Raw genomic sequence first — 20,231 nt, forward strand, 5'->3', positions numbered from 1 at the left:
GGTGAGGGGCTAACACCGGCAATGTGTGGAAGATCATCGATTCCCATGAAAAACGGTGTGGGATTCGCTGGGTCCGTGATCGACATTCGGAGGGCTGACAAGCTGCAGCCGCGCTTAAACAATACACCCCCCACACACACACTGATCGGGGCCAAAAAGATGGGACAGGTTTTGTGCTGGAGCACCCATAAAGCTGCTGGGTCAGCTGGGGCCAGGGGGTGCCCCGTGGCGGTCAGTTAGATGACCTAGGGCACCAGGTTTAAAGCGGGCTGTCAGTGGCATGCGCAGTTGCATGGCTGCCTTGCCGGGTGCGGTAATGGTGTTGCATACCGGTCCACCCGACCCCACAGTCTACCTCCTGGCCATCCCCCACTACTCCCACCAGCCCTGTCAGAAGCCCCCCAGCCAGCGGCACGGCTGTCGGCGAAGTATGGCGGTGCTGGACAATGTCCGTATACCCTCTCTCTTTCTCAGCAGCCATCATGCCTGCATCATGATTTGTGAGAGCACACGTGGACTGCGCCGTCGGAAACTCGGCCCATCGGAGGCGGAGCATCGCAGGTGGGCCCACTAATGATATGCAATGGTGTTTCAACCACATGCGCAGTGTGTTGCATTGACCCCGTTTTCGAGGAGGCGGAGCATTGCGATTCGGCGTCAAACCAGTGCCTGCCGCAAACCAGAGCTTTTCTCCGCCCGATCGCACGCCCCGATTTCGCCGTTGGAGATCCTGTCCAACACCTCCCACAGTGCAGCACTCCTTCAGAACTGCACTAAACCGCCAGTGTGTTATTGGCAGCTGCACAATCCATCCTATTCTATATTCAGCTAACTGCATGCTGCAATCAATCCCACAATACTTGAACCAAATAAATGAATCTCTCTTGTGTTCTGTAGAATTCTCCACTTAGAGATGGTAATTTTACTGTGTGAATAGGAATGGTTCAATTCACACGAAAGAAAATAACTATGAAAGTATTACATTTTATAGGATTGGGGTGTGAGTAGTAGATATGAGATGCATACATTTTGCACAAATGTGATTTATATATCCCGCTAAAGAATCAAGACATTTGTAATTAGATCGATCTGAAGATAATTATTCACTGAGGTTGTGATTATCGAAAGATTTCACAGCTCAGAATATAGAGTGTCATTCATTTCATTGTTAGATGTTACCACAAAACGAATGCAACCATTACAATCAGACTAAATTTGCATCTGATATAACATGAGCTTCAATATGACATTGAACAGCATAATTGAGTGTTAATATTATGAATAAATAGTTTGGCACATTGAACACAAGAACAATAGTCGACACAAAGAGGAAAGGCGTACTTGATCAAAGTCACTCAGCTATCGACAATTAATAAATACCAGGGCAGGGGGTTGAGGAGAGGGGAAGAATGTAAGGTACTGGAATTCAGAACAGGCACAAAAGGTAAATTAAATAAATAGGCCGTTGTACCTCCTCCTCACTGTGCTTGATGATGGGCAAATAGAAGAATTGGCTGCCATGTTCCTTTGGTAAAATGGAGTTCACTCCAGGTGCATGGGGACCAGTGAGCTGTTCATTTGCACGGAGATCATCAGCTAAAGGATTGACGATAAATGCAAAGTAAGGTGTTTATGCCTGAGATACAAGATTCTTAAATTTCAACTGCTTATTTAAAACCTTTTAACCTCCTGCAATTGAAAATTACAGTGTAACATTGCTCTTTAGTTCTTTTTGCAGTGAATGGAGAAAAAGAAACACAATAAACATTTGTCCAAACTCACTCATTACCAATATAACTGAATGATAACTCAGAGGTTCACATTTACAAACTTTAGTTTGAAGTGGCAAGGAGAGATTTCATGAGCAATACTCAAGGAATTACTCAACTGTCACTTGGAACTAATTCAAAAGTTATGGAACTTTCTTGTAAGCTCATCAGCACAGGCCTTTTAAAATTTTAGTAGTGTGGACAACGTGGTATCCAGCATTTTTTTTTTAAGGTACAGTCTTTCGCAACTTCTTTGTTTGCCTATTTGCTTACCCACGCTAAAGCCTTTGTACACCACATAGCCCATCGCGTGAGCAATTGATGACTTATCGTGTCTTCTCTTCCCACTCTCCTCTTTCCCCGAGGAGAAGACAGCCAGGATAGAGCAGAGAGGGCGACATGTTTTAGCGGGGACATGGTGTCAAAGTCTCTGGAAGCGGATTCCTTCCATTAACCCTGGTCACGGACACTTAATTATTTTTATTTTAAAAGCACCTTTCCGATAGGGATGATCAGTGGTGCCTGGAATGGTAATTGAAGTGGAGCCCGAATGCAGAGGTTAACCTGTACATGTAAGAATCTTTGGTCCAGAGCTGCAATAACGGCTCTGTTCAATTTTGACTCCCATTAAAAAGCACGATTTTGCTGTTCGCAAGGTTTCGAGGGAACATAAACCCGTGACCTGTGGGGCTTTACTGTATTATAAAGAAATGCATTCAATTCCAAATACTTATTAAGTGGTGACAGCATTTCTCTTACACTTCTGCTGTAACATTACAAGACCATTAAAATAAGTAAAATTCACTGCAGAAGTAATAAAACTAATGGGATATAATGGGTAATACTATAACAAGGGAGAAAGCGTCACTAATGACAAAATCGATGATGGATTGCTACTTTTGGGTTGTGAAGTCTTGCTCACAAATGAGAAAAAACGCACACCCCTCACTGTTTCTGTCAAACCAATAGATTTTATTTTCCGAAGTTCAATCAACTTTCCTCTTGCTTCTAATGTAGAATAGGGGGTCAATTAGGCGGGCTTTGGTGGGATGGGAGTCGGTGATTGCACTATGTTTATTATTCTTTGTACATTGTTTTTATACTGTTGCTGTTTGTAATGCCAAAAATACCTCATTAAAATTGTTTATTAAAAAAAAAAATTTATTTTGCTTCACTGGGACCAAATTCAATCTGACAAAACATTACTGGATTGGTTCAGGTGCTTGAAAGTTGAGATTTTACAGCCTGATTTTTGATTCTTATTTGGAGATTCCCTACTGACGGGCTGTCCAGAGAGTTTAAGGCTAATTCCTTCAGTCGTCATGGAAACATCCTTCTAAATGCAGGGCAAAAGTGAGCAAACGTTAAATAGATGCATAATATTAAAATGTACTTGTATGTAATACAAACAATTTGAAAACATTTTAAGATAGGCTGCAGAGTAAATGGATACATATACATAGTGGATCGAAGAAGAATTTAGAAGGGCTGAAAATACAAGCATGTGGCAAACATATTCAATTCAAAACACTGAAGATGGACACTGCTTATATCGTTTTTCTTTATTCCTTAATGGGGTGTGGGCATTGCTGGCAAGGCTTACCCAGCGCGAATTGTCCTTGAATTGTTTGGCTTGCTCGGCCGTTGCAGAGCGCTGTTAAGAGTCAATCATATGATCATTGTAAACAATTGTGATGCTGTACAGAACTCTTCACCACCAACATATATTTAAGACAGGATGATCGGGCAGCACAGTGGTTAGCAACGTTGCTTCACAGCTCAAAGGTCCCAGGTTCGATTCCGGCTTGGGTCACTGTCTGTGCGGAGTCTGCGCGTTCTCCCCGTGGCTGCGTGGGTTTCCTCCGGGTGCTCCAGTTTCCTCCCATAGTCCAAAGATGTGCAGGTTAGGTGGATTGGCCATGCTAAATTGCCCTTAGCCTCCAAATAAAGGTTAGGTGGAGTTACCGGGTTATGGGGATAGGGTTGAGGTGTGGGCATGGGTAGGGTGCTCTTTCCAAGGGCAGGTGCAGACTCGATGGGCCGAATAGCCTCCTTCTGCATTGTAAATTCTATGGTTCTATGATCCATCAGCTCTGCCCCTGGTGGTGTACAACTTGACTATTCTCATTCATCCAAAATGCAGAAGTCGATAGAATAACAGCATCAGTATGAGATTATATCCAAGAATTGCAAGTATATGTGAAATATAGAAGAAATAAATCTTCAAAGCAGCCATAATCTCCTCCTGCCCGACCATCTGTTTTTCGACAAGCCAAAGAACCAGCTCCTAGCATGGGCCTTCAATTTTTGGAATCTGGACACACACTGTTCCCTGTAGCTAAACTTGCACCAAGTCTCATTCCTTTGACTTTCATTGGTTCCCTGTATAACAACACTTCAATTTTAAAATCCTCATCCTTGTTTTTGAATCTATCCATAACACTCTCCAGCCCGACAAGCCTTTGAGGTTGAAGCATTCCCCCAATTATGGCATCTTAAGGTATTCCGGATTTGAACTGCCCCTCTACTGCCACCGTGGCTTCAGCTGCTTTGGTCCTTACTCTGGAATTCCCTCCCCAAAATTCACCACCTCTCTTCCCTTCATTAAGGCGCCCCTTAATATCTAGTCTACCGTTTAAAAAAAATAAATTTTAAAGTACCCAATTCATTTTTCCAATTAAGGGGCAATTTAGCATGGCCAATCCACCTACCCTGCGCATCTTTAGGGTTGTAGGGGTGAAACATGGGGAGAATGTGCAAACTCCACACGGACAGTGACCCAGATCTAGTCTACCGTTTTACCATATGCCCCAGTCTCCTCTGGGTCTCAGCGGCAATATTTTTTTATTGATAGTTTTGGTGAGGCACTTCATTTTCTACATTAAAGGCACTATATAAATGCGGCTGCTATTGTTCTTTGCTCAGTAACAAACAGAATCTTATGTTGGGTGAAGCTGACTTCAAACATGTGAAGAAACAATATGTAATGAAGAACAATGTCTAGCTTAACATTAGAGGCCAAATACGTAGCATTATTGAATGTGTCCTTCGTCCAGCAAAAGAAGCACCATCTTGTATCAAATGCAAATCCAAGAACATGATTTTCTTTGGCTAGATGTTTCTTCTTCGGAGGATGAATAACAGATGCTCTATCAGTTGTCAATATTTTCTCCTCTCTCACCTATTGCTATAGGAGAGAGTACAACCAGACAATCGGGTCCTCTGCTTCCATGTGGACCACTTTTAAGTGACTATGAGGAGCTGCCGTGAGCAGTCTCTTCCATCATTCATGGAAAACCTCTGGATCCTCAATCAGCACTTTCACACAGCAGGGTGCTCGGGTGAGTACATTAGAAATGGAACTCAGCATCTCCTTTTAGCATGTTAGACCACCATCTGCTTGCTTAATTTATGTTTTATATCCATGTGAAATATTTTTTCTTTTCCATTCAACTTCAGACACAAAAAAAAACTATTTACTCAGAACATATCAGCTCACCATTTAAGTCAAGGAAGAGTACAGGGATATGAGCCTCCATTCCTGGTGGTGATACCCTGAAAGATACACTTATTTAGAGTTAAAATAAAAATATACAGATTAAAATCTAATTACTTTTATAAAATGCAAAGGAAACGTTTAATCGTGAGGTTTTGTATATTTAAATCAACATAAACTGGTCAATCATTGGTAATTGTTTTCACATGCTTGCTTAAAGAAAAGCTACATTAAGACTTTTCTAAATTAAACTACATTGATTCTGGGCGTGATCTAATGGAAAAGGTTCTAAGTGTCATTTGTGGTGGGTTTTGCTGGAGGTTTCCCGCTGGCTTTGGTGGCGGGTTCCCCACTGCTATTCTAACCACACTTAGCCACATTTTTGGACCTTGGGGAGTTTCACACCGGTTTAGCCCACACTTAGAATTATTTTCATCACTGGGGAGCTGAACTCAGAGATTGGCTGCCATCTTGAAAGGGTGACCCAATCTCTAAGTGAGCTTGTGGGTCCCCCACACTCCCCACCCACATGGACATTACCCCACACACCTCCCCAAGTGAGGACACCCAGCTATGGGATCCCTGGGGGGCCACTCTTCAGGCCCCTCAAGCACCTTTACAGGCTCCCCTTCCAGAACTACAACCCGTCAGCCCCCCGAGCCTCCCAAAGACCCTTCCTTACCTGCCCTGCATCCACTCCAACCCTCCATCCTCCTTTCATGGGCATGGATCCCCTTGAGCCCTGACCCTTGGCAGTGCCACGCTGGCACCTTTGCACTGCAGCCCTGGCAGTGCTGCCAGCTTGGCATGCCGTTTGGGCACCGTGGGGAGTGGAGTGCTGGAGGAGGAGAGCGGCGTTGGGGCTGGGGATCGCTTCGGGTACTTCGGAGGAGGGGCAGGAAAGTGGCGTTAAGGCCATAATCAGACCAGCCATGACCTTATTGAATGGTGGAGCAGGCCAGAGTGACCAAATCATCTACTCCTGCTTGTATTTCTTCGGATCTTATGATCAACCTTCCCATGCCTGGTCTCCACCTTTGTTTGCTTCATTTACTAATCCACTCATCATGTTGGGTGGGTGGGTGGAAGAAAGAGAATTCCAAGCACAAGTTCACATCCCACTAACCAACTATTAGCGGAGAGAACAGGGCACTGGGATATTTTGTCATTGAAGTGGCCTTGCACTTAAGATTATCAGCTTGATGATATTTCCGACTCATCAAGGTCACTGGAAGAATGCTTCTGAGATAGCAAGGTTCTCATGTAGAGATAAGAGAGTTTCAAATCATGAAGCAAATTACATGGGACCGCATGGTGGCACAGTGGTTAGCACTGCTGATTCACAGCACCAGGGACCCGGGTTCAATTCTCGGGTGGCTGTGTGGAGTTTGCACTTTTTCACCATGTCTGCATGGGTTTCTTCCAGATGCTCCCGTTTCCTCCCACAGTCCAAAGATGTGCAGATTAGGTGTATTGGCCATGTTAAATTGTCCCTCAGTGTCCCAAAGATTAGATGGGGTTACGGTGTTAGCTTGGGGGCTGTGGCCTAGGTAAGGGGGTCGGTGCAGACTTCATTGGTCAATTGGCCTCATTCTATACTGTAGGGATTCTATGAAAACATAGAACTGCCTTTGCACACTGGAAACAATACGACTAGCTATCAAGCAGGAATTCTAGAAGTCACTTGAGAATCAGCTCACTCGGAATGAATAGTGTGAACTAAAGATATAGTTGCAAGGGGGAAAAGGTGTTTGAGGCAGGGAGGACAAATATCTAGGAAAGTTCGGAAGCAGTTAGCATTCTTTAACATCTAGAACTCTCAAAAAGGCAAGTAATTCTCAGTTAGATCGAGAAGAGCCAAAAAGGAAGGGATTGTTTCAACTCTAACATGCACAGTAACTGTACCACAAGAGATTTGAAGCAGGCGTTTGACTGACCAGTCTGCGGGGGCTCCTGGAATTCCACTTCCTGGAGCAGGAACAAGCACAGCATTTCTCTCCTCAGTCAGGCCCACCCACTGCTCCACCAGCCTGGCCTCCCTCTCCACGTCATCTTCTGTTTTTTCTACATGGAAGAACACAAGATAATATCAACAAAAGTAGATCCAGTAAAGTCTGTGATGCTTCCTGCCAATTTCTTCCACCATAGTTACCTCACTCCTAAAATGTAGTTGCTGTGGCATTCAACACCCACTATTTCTATATCTAAAAAATATGTGCGTCATGTTGTACACATTAAGTATACACACCTTGCTTGTTGATCACTTTCTGAATTTGTTCATCCAAGTACTCTCGACGCTTCATCAAAGCATCAGACCATCTTTCCCGCACATCATTCAAATCTTCCTCCTGATCAATTATAAGGGGAAAGGTATAAGACATTGCTTAATGGTGTAATATTTTGGTACTTTGCAAATGCATTGTGCAGTGCCACTGAACAGTTCTACAAGAAGTTATTGAAAGCTTGCAACCTAATGGTAGTTAGTTGCAAACTTCCATTTTTGCTTTTGCTGTTTAACAAAACCGTTTCTTCCCGGAGTCCAGGATGAATTTAGTACTGAGCTGACAGAATGTACAATCACATCTGTGATGCTCAATGTGTTTTTCCCCCCATTGTAACCCTCCCATAATTGGAATGGAGTCAATACATAGATTTCTACATATAAACCAACGTAACGCTACAATTTTTCTGTGGTTCTTCCCATATCTCTGAAATGTATTAACTTGTTAGTGAAAATCAGTTTGTTATTTGACCAGTGAACATCCCGATTAAGTCTCATGACAATTCAAATATGCACTTCCCAGTAGGGGTTCAGTGGATAATTATCTTTGGTGGGAACCATGTCCTTTTTCTGTTCCTCTCCTCCCTAAATCAATACCCCTGAGTCTAATTATAACACTGCAGCTGGAATCACTGAAGCGATTGCAGGTTAGGTACTCAACCTGGGAATGTCCTGTCCTTTGTGATTCACTTCCACAGTGTCATGCATATGCCAATTAGGGATCAAGGGATTTCTTGCTATAAATGGCCCAAAGAAAATTTCTACCAAATGTATAAGCCAAGTTTGCAAAAGAACAGGGCCATAACCATTGTAAAACTGTACAGTAGCACCTCATAGATGAAAATATTTGCTGTTGTTTGGCATTTAGCTTACCTGCATATTTGACACCAGAAAGTTACAACTGAGATTTGCAAGTCTTTGTAATGGTTAAGAAATAGATGAGGCCCTTCACATGACAGTTCTTTTGTTTTCATCAAATACCCCATGCAGTGGTTACATGCATTCATGCTATAAGCATGGAACTTGTAGTAAACAGCGGTTTAATGTTCAATATTGCTGTGGCAAGTAGCAGAGAGAAAGCTCCTCAAAATGTTAGTAACTGCAGGAATCGAAATACTCAATATTCAAGGTAACTGCATTTTCCATTTTTATGCAAAGAAATCCATTTTTATGCAAAGAAATCTGGAGATTGTGATGTCTTATAAACATGGTGAATGGAAATAAATTTTATATTTTTGCCCATTTATGGCACCAAATTATTCCAAGATTTTAAAAAATGGATTCACTTGGAAACTTGTTTTACAGATACAAGTTGGATGTTCACTAGAGCAACACCTCATATATGGTACAAGCCATTATTTGGTGAGGTAACATTCTTCTATCAGCAATTAAAAGCAGAAGAGGGTCACCAATTGCATGAATTTTCATATTCCACTTTCATTTTTGTCACAGTTTACGAAAGTTTATTCTTTCCACTGATTTAGTATTTCGAACCCTGCTTTAGTGTACATAGGTGAAATGGAGATGGAGCATATCTTTATCTACCTGCATTTTTTTTTTTAAAAAGAAGAAACAAACCTTTCAATTCATTACTTACTAAAACACAAAAAGGAATATTCCAGTCTAAACTAAATTCAAACTGCAAATACTTCTGTGCAACAGCCTTAATCCTTTAGAAAATTTTCTCTCAGTAAAGAGAAAGACCAAAGCTCTTATGGCTACAATTATGGTGTTATTTTCCCTTTTTGTTTCTAAGTGTCATAACTAAAGTAATGTGCTGGAAACACACTTGAAGATTAAACAGAGCTGCTGAGAGGGTGTATGTTTTTCAACACATTTAACCATAAATTACTTTAGGCAGAGCAAAACGCCCTACTTGTTTGCAGACTTTTGTTTCCTTAATGTTCGGCTTTTTCTAATGTCCATAAGTAAATCTAATTTTTTTTTAATTATGAGATATATACGTGTAATTTTATTTTACCATGTTATGCCTCAAGGTGGCACAGAAGCGATCAGGAATTAACATGTTGAAACATCATTAGTAAAAATCTGTGCCTGCATTCAGAGTAAACACTGAACTAAAATGTGCTTGCTGGAATAATTCTGTTTAAGCATTAGTTACTTGGCTTAGTAACACAAGAGAGCTGAACCTACATGGTTAAATAATTGCAAAGTCACTTGGGTTAATGACTGCCTACAGAAAGTCCAGTTTGAGGATGTTTCTTTCAATAATATTTCACAACTATAACTTTGGGTCCCATTCCAATATAATCGTTGCCCTAATTGCTTCCTTCCCAGTACCCAATGTGACATTCCGATCGAGTTGCAGTGGTTATGCCTGCAGCTTTGCATTTGTTTGGGGCACTGGGCTATTCCTCAAAGCCTCACATTTTATGGCCTGGATCTTGCAGTTGTAATGACGGCGATACAACTGTGAAGCTGTAAGCAAAGTGGCTTCTACATAGTTGTATAGATGAACGAATCCAGAAATTGCTCTTAGTCAATTCATGTCCCCGCACATCTTTGAGGTCCCCAAAGAAGTCACTCATCTGATGAGAACATCCCCTTTAATATAGTAATATTGTTGTTTAAAACCCCTCTAAAGAGTTACGCATCATTAATGAAAATGAAATGAAATGAAAATCGCTTATTGTCACAAGTAGGCTTCAAATGAAGTTACTGTGAAAAGCCCCTAGTCGCCACATTCCGGCGCCTGTTCGGGGAGGCTGGTACAGGAATTGAACCGCACTGCTGGCCTGCACTGGTAAATGGGTTTTTAATGGCCAACTAAATCATAACCACTTCTGAACAACCCCTCTGACATCAAAGTGTTTAATTATAATAAAAATTCCATGGTTTAATATAATTTTTAAAAATTATATTTTAGCTTCTGAAATGTATGTTCTAATCGTCATTTTGGCCTCTAAAATTTAATATAAATAGGTAAATTTTACTCTCTGGTCTGCCTGCAAGATTTGTTCAATGTGATTGGCTGCTTAGTCTGCTATTTCTATTGGTCAACATCTATCGGCCATCCCGAATTGCCTCAAATGGGTGGTGTTAACATCATCGTTGTTGGATGCCTACAGATCCCCTGGACTGACTGGGCATCAGGTTCAAACTAACTTCAGGAAAGGTGAAACCCACAAATTGCAACACACAGCTTGCTAGATTTTTGTTTGCAGCATTCTTCCAGTTCAGCAGCAAGCACCATTGCTTTGTCACTGACCATGAACTTGATACCATATCCTTGTCTAAGTTAGCTGCTCTCAGCCATGTCCATTAATCACTGATCATGGTAATTGGTCACGTGCTCATTATTTTACTGAGCAAAGCAGTCTGTTTGTGGAAATAATATCAGGGAGAAAATTTTTCTTTTTCGTCGCAATTACGATGACATAACTGCAAGAAAGCATGGTTTCACGATGATGAAACTACATCAAAAGTCAGTTTTGACAGATGCTTCCTGGGTCTAAAAGCAAAGGTTATTCAAAAGTCTGACAACAGGGCCAGAAACAGAATGTGAACTGGTATAGAGGGTTCAATATGTTCTGATGACTGTAGGATTAAGAAAGATGTATGTAGTGCAGGCAGGTGATACATTAACGGGTCATCAATCACCGATAACTTTATGTCTGTTACATTGGTCATTGCGTATTTCTGTGACTGATTTGAGTGACTGAAAAACTTCAGCTAACATTGATCTGTGGTAACCATTGCTCCTTGATTCCAAACAACCACGTGACTGCAGCAACAAATAGCATGACAAAATTCAGATCTGATTAATTTCTTAATCAAAAGAAATCCCTTTGACAAAAAGCTTTTCCCAGGGTCATCAGCAGAAAGGACTTTCAAAATGTTCTTCCCATTTATTGCAATTTGCAATGACGAGATGTTCTAACAGTCTGATGGATAGATGATTTGCACCATGTCAATTTCCTAAAAGATGCCTGAAAGAACAATGAAATGGGATTCCAATGCCTGACTGGGTTGGATGCTGGGAGAGAAAGAACAATATAAAACGTTGTTAAACGTTGAAGCTATATTCTAAACTATCGAGATGACAAGCTGCTGTTCACAGACAGACTGACTTGAAGAAAGCACAGCCTAAATTTCCATGGAGGTAGAAAATGAATAATACATGTTTCTGCATGGACCCATACCAGGTTTACTCTGGTACATTTGGTTCAACCCCCTGTAAAGAATACTCAGTTGTCATTATTCATCCCCCGCCCCCAAACAAAAGAACACTTTTGCATGTACTGACCTCACCAAGAGTTAAACTTTCTGATGCTAATGCCTGTACATGTCAATTTAAGATTTGATTTTATGCAGCTTCAAGCAACAGTAATAATGTTAATCCAAGCATGATTAAGGGACACACTACTTTCTTGTGCAATGTGACTTCTATTTTGTCTTGGACAATTACAATTGGATATTGTTAAAACTGAATGGTTTAGAAAGTGCATACAAGAAAGGGCACTACGGCTTGTTAAAACCTAAACTTTCCATCTCCATTGCCTAATTTGCAAGTCAGTTGCTGATGCTGGCCAATATTGTGCTTCATGCCATATAACTTATGATAGCAACGATACCTGGTAACTATCCATATCCTCCTTCTCCTCTTTCTGGCAGGAGAAAATAAACTTAGTAAAGACACTGTCATGCAAACATTTCAGAAACACTTCGTTTATCACAAAAGTTTTACACTGTTCATAATAAATACATATTGTTGTGTGATTTACCTTCAAAATTCTGCATCTCAAAAGGAATAAACACAAAATTCACACCTGACTCTGCAGGAAATTTACACTGGCAGTAATTTGAGACAGGATGTTGATGAGGTGCAAACCAAATTGATGTCAACTTCTTTTCAAAAGCTGTTTAGATCCCATAACACTGTTGTAATGTGTAAAGCATTACAGCTATTCATGAGCAACAAAATAATGTTGCAAAGTGGAGGTTTTGAAAAATCTTAAGAAATTCCAGACAAAAATGAACTAAAACACAAAGCAGCAACTAAGAAAATACGAACAATAATCAAACTTTAAAAAGTTCCAATCCCCCCATTCTATTATTTGTTAATTGGATACTGTTTTATTACTTTTCAATTAGAGTAATATGCATTTCAAATTTGTATCTATTAATCTGCATAACCTTGCATCAACAATATCATGCAGCAATCCCCATTGTAGAAACACAACACAGGTACAATATGCAGCAATCCCCATTGTTCCAGCACAGCCCAGATACAATATGTAGCAATCCTCATAGTACAACACAGCCCAGATACATCATGTAGCAATCCCCATTGTTCAAACACAGACCAGATACAGCATGCATAAATCCCCATTGATCAAGCATAGCCCAGGGGTGGGATTCTCCTTCAGCCGATGCCGGAATTGGGAAACACGATTGGGCGGAGAATTGGTTTTGACACTGAAATTGTGGCAGGCGCCGGTTTCACACCAAATCGCAATTTTCCTGTGACTCGACAGAGGTGTCAATGCGTTCGAGTACACACGTAAACGTTGGCATATCATTAGCAGGCCTGACCCGGTATTCTCCGGGCCTCCGCGATGCTCCGCCTTCACTGGGGCGAATTCCCAACGGCGAGGTTCACGTGTGCTTTTAAAATTATGAAACAGGCACTGTGGCTGCTGAGGGAGAGAGAGGTAGTACGGTAAGTGTCCAACATAGTTGTGCCGCAGGCTGGGGGGCTTCTGCCAGGGCCGAACGGAATAGCGGGGGGTGGCTAGGAGGTAGGCTGTGGGGTCGGAGTGGACAGGCACAGAGAACCTTTGTCGCGACCTGCAAGGCAGCCACGCAGCTGCGCATGCCATTAACTGCCCACTGTGAACTTAGGGCCACAGGTCGTATGGGTGTCCCCTCAGCCCTTAGCCGCCCCATCAGCAGGATGGGCGTGCTCCAGCGCAACGTGTGACATCTCGCTGGCTGGGGTGAGTGTGTGTGGTGATTGTAATGTGTATCTGCGTCTGCAGCTTGTCAGCCTACCGAGTATCAATAACGGACCCGGCACATCCGGCCCCGTTTCTCATTGGAATCGATTGTGTTCCACCTGGTGCTGGCGCTAGTCCCTCCACGGTCGCTGAATCAGTCCAGGTGCGGCGCCAGTTTTACTGTCGTGGAAGTCCACGAATCCTACCCCGGCGTCAACACTTAGTCTCAGGAACGGAGAATCCCGCTGCAGATATATCATGCAGCAATCCCCATTGATTCCACGCAGCTCAGTAACTTGTGTCATGTGAGAGCACCCTTTAAGAAATGGGTGTTTAAGAAATGTACCTTTAAGAAATGGAGCTGCTCATGTTACTGGAGTGATGTCAGAGTGTGGGTGGAGCTGAGCTCCACTTCTGCTTTTTGAGTTTCAGTTTGAGAAGAGCTAGGGTGTTTTTCAGGGAGCTGCTGTTGAAGTCTGCCATCCAAAGACTATCTTAATCATTTGGTAAATTCAGAATTATAAATGATTTCAGTATTGAATGTAAACCCTAATGTGCTCCTGTTTAGAGGTTTGTTAAGTTTTTGGATGTTTAACGAATAGCATACATATTACTTAGTGTTTTATTCTTTGGGGGGTGTATTTGAATTAATGGTTGCTAAGATATTCACGGCTTGTTTTAAAAAGGTTAACTTGAGTTCATAGAATAAACATGGTTTTGTTTTAAAAACCCCTGGTCCATTTTCTGCTGTACCATACCTGTAGAGTAAGCCGTGTGCTCCCCATACCACAATCTATTAAAAGTTGTGGGTCAGGTGAACTCCATGATACACTTTGGGATTCTCTAAACCCTGGCCCATAACAATTGTGGGCTCGAGGGGGATAAATGTCTATCTATTGGATTGGCTTAGTGAACTTAAAGACAGTGAGGGGGTGAGCATATTGTGGTTGCTTTTCAGGTGTGATATTTTAGTTTAAGTGGGGTGTGTGTTGTGGACAATGGCTCTTTCAGAGGCTCAGAAGCTTTTGGGGGTGGGTACGGTCACACGCAGTACCTTACGGACAGAGACTAAAAGCAGACTCTTAGATTTGGCAAAAACATTGCAGTTAACATTACATGACAAAATGCGAAAAGATGAGGTCATTATGGTGGTGGTTAAGCATTTAAAGTTGCCTGAGATAGAGTTTGAGTCATTGGAAATGGCAAAAATTCAGTTGCAAATTAAACAAATGGAACACGAGAAAGAATTAAAGCAGCTTGAATACGAAAGAGATAGAGAGGAAAAAGAAAGAGAGAGAGAAGAAAGAAGAAAAGAAAGAATAGCCCTAGCAGAACAAAAAGAAAAAGAAAGGGAGATACAGATCAGGGAAAAAGATAAAAAGAGAGAGTTTGAACTTCAGAAAATGGCCAATAAACATGACAGTCAGTTAAAATTGGCAGATGTAAAGGGAAACGTACAGTTGGATGATAGTGATGAGGATAGTGAGAAAGAGCGACAAAGTCGAAGGCTTGATGGGGATCTATTTAAATATGTCTAAGCATTGCCAAGGCTTGACGAGAAGGAGGTAGAAGCCTTTTTCATTTCATCTGAGAAGGTAGCTAAACAAATGAAATGGCCACAGGAGATGTGGGTGTTACTGATTCAAACAAAGCTTGTAGGTGGAACTAGTGACGTGTTTGCGTCACTACCAGAGGAGGTATCTGGGACGTATGAGGAGGTGAAAAAATCCATCTTAGGTGCATATGAACCTTAGGTGCCTGAAGCTTACAGGCAAAGGTTTAGAAATTTAAGGGAAGAATTTGGTCAAACATACATGGAGTTTGAAAGGCTCAAACAGAGTAATTTTGATAGGTGGATAAGGGCTTTGAAAATAGACCAAACGTATGAAGCTCTCAGAGAAATTATACTTTTGGAGGAGTTTAAAAATTCAATTCCTGATGTAGTGAGAATTCATGTGGAAGAGCAGAGGGTTAAAACTGCGAGGTTAGCAGCAGAAATGGCAGATGATTATGAATTAGTTCATAAATCAACGCTTGGTTTCCAACATCAGTTTCAGCCTGTGAGGAATAGAAACTGGGGACATGAGAAATACTCAAGTGGTAAATGTAAAGGTGATCTGATGGGAGATAATAAGGAGAGTGTACCTCAGATTAAAAAATAAATCCAGGAGGGTGGTAAAGAAATGAAAAGTTTCAAATGTTTTCACTGTAATAAACGAGGCCATGTAAATAATATCCGCCTCATCCTCCACCTGCTCTTGTTCTTTTTCAACCATCTGATCAAAAATCGTTTCTGACAATTGCACTTCAACGTCATCTTCACTCTTTGATTTCTCCTCTTGTTTTAACCTGTGACTTTGTGACCTTGTTACTACACAATCCAGAAAAATCCCAGGATATTCGTCCTTCAACACTTCAGTTGTTGGTGGTTGAAGAAAAGCACTGGGAAGGCTGATGTGGTAAAACAGGATAAGAGAGTGGGGTTTATTAAAAGGGGTAAAGGAAAGCCCAAGTGAAGCGATGGAGGTACAAAAGATTGTACAGCCTGATCAAGAGGTGATTGATAAGAAGGTGCCAGATCTCTTTAAAGAATTTACTTGTGTGGGTAAAGTTTACTCATGTGTATCAGGAGGAGCCGGTAAAGAAATCACAATTTTAAGAGATACGGGAGCTAGTCAATCTTTAATGGTAAGAGATGAGGAGTTATGTAGTTTGGGAAGAATGTTGCCAGAAAAGGTGGTGATATGTGGTATTCAGGGTGAGAGGTGTAGCGTTCCATTATATAAGGTAAGGTTGGAAAGTCCAGTGAAGAGGTAGTAGGAGTAATAGGGAAATTATCTTGTCCAGGAATACAGTTTATCTTGGGTAATGATATAGCTGGATCGCAGGTGGGAGTGATGCCTACGGTGGTTGATAAGCCAGTGGAAAATCAGACAACTGAAGTGTTGAAGGATAAATATCCTGGGATTTTTCTGGATTGTGTAGTAACAAGGTTGCAAAGTCACAGGTTAAGACAAGAGGAGAAATCAAAGAGTGAAGATGAAGTTGAAGTGCAATTGTCAGAAACGATTTTTGATCAGATGGTTGAAAAAGAACAAGAACAGGTGGAGGATGAGGCGGATATTATTAGTTCAGGAAAATTGGCGGAGTTACAACAAAAAGATATAGAAATAAAACGGATGTATCAGAAAGCGTAAACGGAAGAGGAATCTGACTGTATAGCAGAGTGTTATTACCGTAAAAGTAATGTCTTGATGAGAAAATGGAGACCTTTGCATATGCAGGCGGATGAAAAGTGGGCAGAAGTTCATCAAGTAATATTGCCGGTAGGGTATAGAAAGGAGGTGTTGCGAGTTGCACATGAGGTACCAGTGGGAGGTCATTTGGGGATAAGGAAAACTCAAGCTAAAATCCAGAAACATTTTTATTGGCCTGGACTACATAAAGATGTAGTTAAATTTTGTCAATCATGTCACACATGTCAAGTGATAGGGAAACCTCAAGCAGTGATAAAACCAGTGCCCTTTATACCCATTCCAGCATTTGAGGAACCTTTTACAAGGGTCCTAATTGATTGTGTAGGACCGCTTCCTAAAACAAAAAGTGGGAATCAATATAATGGATGTGTCTACTAGGTTTCCAGAGGCCATTCCAGTACGTAATATTACAGCAAAAAGGATTGTGGAGGAATTACTTAAATTCTTTACGAGTTATGGACTACCCACAGAAATACAATCGGATCAACAATCAAATTTTACCTCAAAGTTATTCAAAGAAGTTATGGATAGCTTAGGAATAAAACAATTTAAATCAACTGCGTACCATCCAGAATCGCAGGGAGCGTTAGAAAGATGGCATCAGACATTAAAGACAATGTTGATGGCTTATTGTCAAGATTATCCAGAGGATTGGGATAAATGAATTCCATTTGTACTGTTTGCAATTAGGGATGCTCCTAATGAGTCAACCAAATTTAGTCCTTTTGATTTCTGGTCATGACGTAAGAGGACCACTGAAATTGATTAAGGAAAAGTTGGTGGGTGAGAAATCGGAAATTACATTATTGGATTACTTGTCAAATTTTAGGGAACGATTAAATAGAGCAGGTGAATTGGCTAGACAACATTTAAAATTGCACAAAATGTGATGAAAGGGTCGTGGACAAGAAATCCAAAGTTCATAGTTTTGTCAGTGGAGATAAAGTTTTAGTATTGTCACCAGTGGTAGGTGAACCTTTAAAAGCAAGGTTTTGTGGACTTATCTAATTGAAAGGAAATTAAGTGAGGTGAATCATGTGATAAAAACGCCAGATAGAAGGAAGACTCACCGAGTGTGTCACGTGAATATGCTTAAAAGATACTTTGAAAGGGAAGGAGAGAAAAAGGAGGAGGTTTTAATGATTCTAACTCAAAGTGACAAACCAAATCCAGATGACTGTGAATTTGACATACCTCAAATTAAATTGGAAAATGAGGATGTTCTTAAAAATTGGGATAAATTGTTGAGTTATCTTCCAGGGGAAAAATGAACTGACCGGAAAGAGTTATTGGTATCACATGGGCAAGTTTGTGGAGATAAATTGGGAAGTACTAAAATGGCTATACATGATGTAGATGTGGGAAATGCTGTTCCAATCAAACAACATCCATATAGACTTAACCCTTTAAAATTGGCACAGGTTAACAAAGAGATTAAGAGTATGCTTAAAAATGGCATAATTGAAGTGAGTTGCAGCCAATGGAGCTCACCCATAGTGATGGTACAAAAAACAGACGGTACCCAACGGTTGTGTGCGGACTACAGAAAGGTTAATGCAGTTACAAGAACAGACTCTTATCCTATCTGCACTGTAAATTCTATGATAATCTATCCCACATTTGGAGGATTGCAATTGGAAAGTGGGACAATCAGCTTTTATTTCCAAATTGGATTTACTTAAAGGTTACTGGCAGGTACCTTTATCCGAAAGAGCGAAGGAGATTTCAGCTTTTGTGACTCCAGGTGGTATATACTAATTCAAAGTTATGCCATTTGGCATGAAAAACGCCCCAGCCACATTTCAACGGTTAACTAACACAATCGTTTCAGGATTACCCAATTGTGCGGTATACATCGACAATCTGATGATTTTCAGCCCAACATGGACAGAACATTTGAAACAGCTGATGGAGTTATTCGATCGACTTCTGGAGGCGGGTTTGGTAATAAACCTAGCCAAAAGTGGATTTGGAAAAGCCCGAATCACTTTCCTTGAGAGGTTTTCGATACCCTTGAGACAAAGGGAAATCATGTGATTTCTTGGCATGAGTTGGTTTGATCGAACATTTGTGAAAAAGTTTTGTAGCATGATTGCTCCACTGATGGATTTGCTGAAGAAACGTCGAACATTTCAATGGACAGCGGATTTTCAACAGGCATTTGACTGCCTGAAAACTGATAACCAATGCTCCCGTGTTGGAGAATTGCAAGGGACTCTATGATGAGATTGAACTAAATTATCTGACTTTAAAGAGAAATGGCGAGGCCCAGAGAAATGGATGGATCGTGCAGAGACCTTCTTGTTCAAAGCGATCGTCAATCGAGATGAATTTCAGTTGGAGGAAGAAGAAAAAAAATGGACTATATTATTGTACCTGTTTGCGTGTGTTGTTTTTTTTTGAAACGAAAAGTATATTTACTGTGTGCATTTCTTAAAGGATGGTGAAAAGGTGAAAAATGAAACCATCTTGAAGTTGATGGGTTTTTTTTTCTTGGGGGGGGGGGGTGTCATGTGAGAGTACCCTTTAAGAAATCGGTGTTTAAGAAATGTACCTTTAAGAAATGGAGCTGCTCATGTTACTGGAGTGATGTCAGAGTGTGGGTGGAGCTGAGCTCCACTTCTGCTTTTTGAGTTTCAGTTTGAGAAGAGCTAGGGTGTGTCTGTGTTTTTCAGGGAGCAGATGTTGAAGTCTGCCATCCAAAGACTATCTTAATCATTTGGTGAATTCAGAATTATAAATGATTTCAGTATTGAATGTAAACCCTAACTAATGTGATCCTGTTTAGAGGTTTGTTAAGTTTTTCAATGTTAAAAGAATAGCATACAGATTACTTAGTGTTTTATTCTTTGGGGGATGTATTTGAATTAATGGTTGCTAAGATATTCACTGTCTGTTTTAAAAAGGTTAACTTGAGTTCATAGAATAAACATAGTTTTGTTTTAAAAACCACTGGTCCATTTTCTGCTGTACCATACCTGTAGAGTAAGTCGTGTGCTCCCCATACCACAATCTATTAAAAGTTGTGGGTCAGGTGAACTCTATGATACACTTTGGGATTCTCTAAACCCTGGCCCATAACACATGATGCAGTGACACCTCCCCCACCCAAGCAGCATTTAACAACTGCAACACATTATGCAGTGACCGTCATTCTCCACTGTCGAGCCACCTTATGGAGCATTTCCTCCATTATAGTCTAGCTATGTTAGCCGATTCCCTGTATGCATTACGTAGTGAGCTCCCAGGATTGAAACGCAATGCAGCTACATCATGCAGTGATCTCTATTACTCCTCGTCCAGCTATATCATGCAGCATATTGTGTTATTCAAAGTCCAGCTCATGATGTAGTAATCCAGCTGCACCACGCAGTGGTATCAATTATTCAACCACAGCCAAAAGTCATTGTTTTAGCAATTTGCCAATTACTCAAACATAAATCTAGTTATGTAAGTGACTCCATCCTT

General features: G+C 41.1%; 1 protein-coding gene across 8 annotated transcripts in view; it reads right to left on the minus strand.

Annotated features, from left to right (window-relative positions):
* Window positions 1-20,231, minus strand: part of kif13a (kinesin family member 13A) — a 408,670-nt gene that overhangs the window by 63,201 nt on the left and 325,238 nt on the right. For 5 of the 8 annotated variants that reach the window (XM_072509681.1, XM_072509685.1, XM_072509680.1 and 2 more), the window contains exons 26-30: window positions 12,142-12,174; window positions 7,514-7,613; window positions 7,203-7,329; window positions 5,269-5,324; window positions 1,472-1,596 (exon numbers count right to left, since the gene is read on the minus strand). In XM_072509681.1, the coding sequence (XP_072365782.1) occupies window positions 1,472-1,596; window positions 5,269-5,324; window positions 7,203-7,329; window positions 7,514-7,613; window positions 12,142-12,174 (441 nt within the window). The remainder of the gene's footprint in view (window positions 1-1,471; window positions 1,597-5,268; window positions 5,325-7,202; window positions 7,330-7,513; window positions 7,614-12,141; window positions 12,175-20,231) is intronic. The other 3 variants (XM_072509684.1, XM_072509683.1, XM_072509688.1) reach the window with 1 other exon arrangement.

The sequence above is a fragment of the Scyliorhinus torazame genome, chromosome 6, assembly GCF_047496885.1.
Source record: "Scyliorhinus torazame isolate Kashiwa2021f chromosome 6, sScyTor2.1, whole genome shotgun sequence".
NCBI classification, from domain to species: domain Eukaryota; kingdom Metazoa; phylum Chordata; class Chondrichthyes; order Carcharhiniformes; family Scyliorhinidae; genus Scyliorhinus; species Scyliorhinus torazame.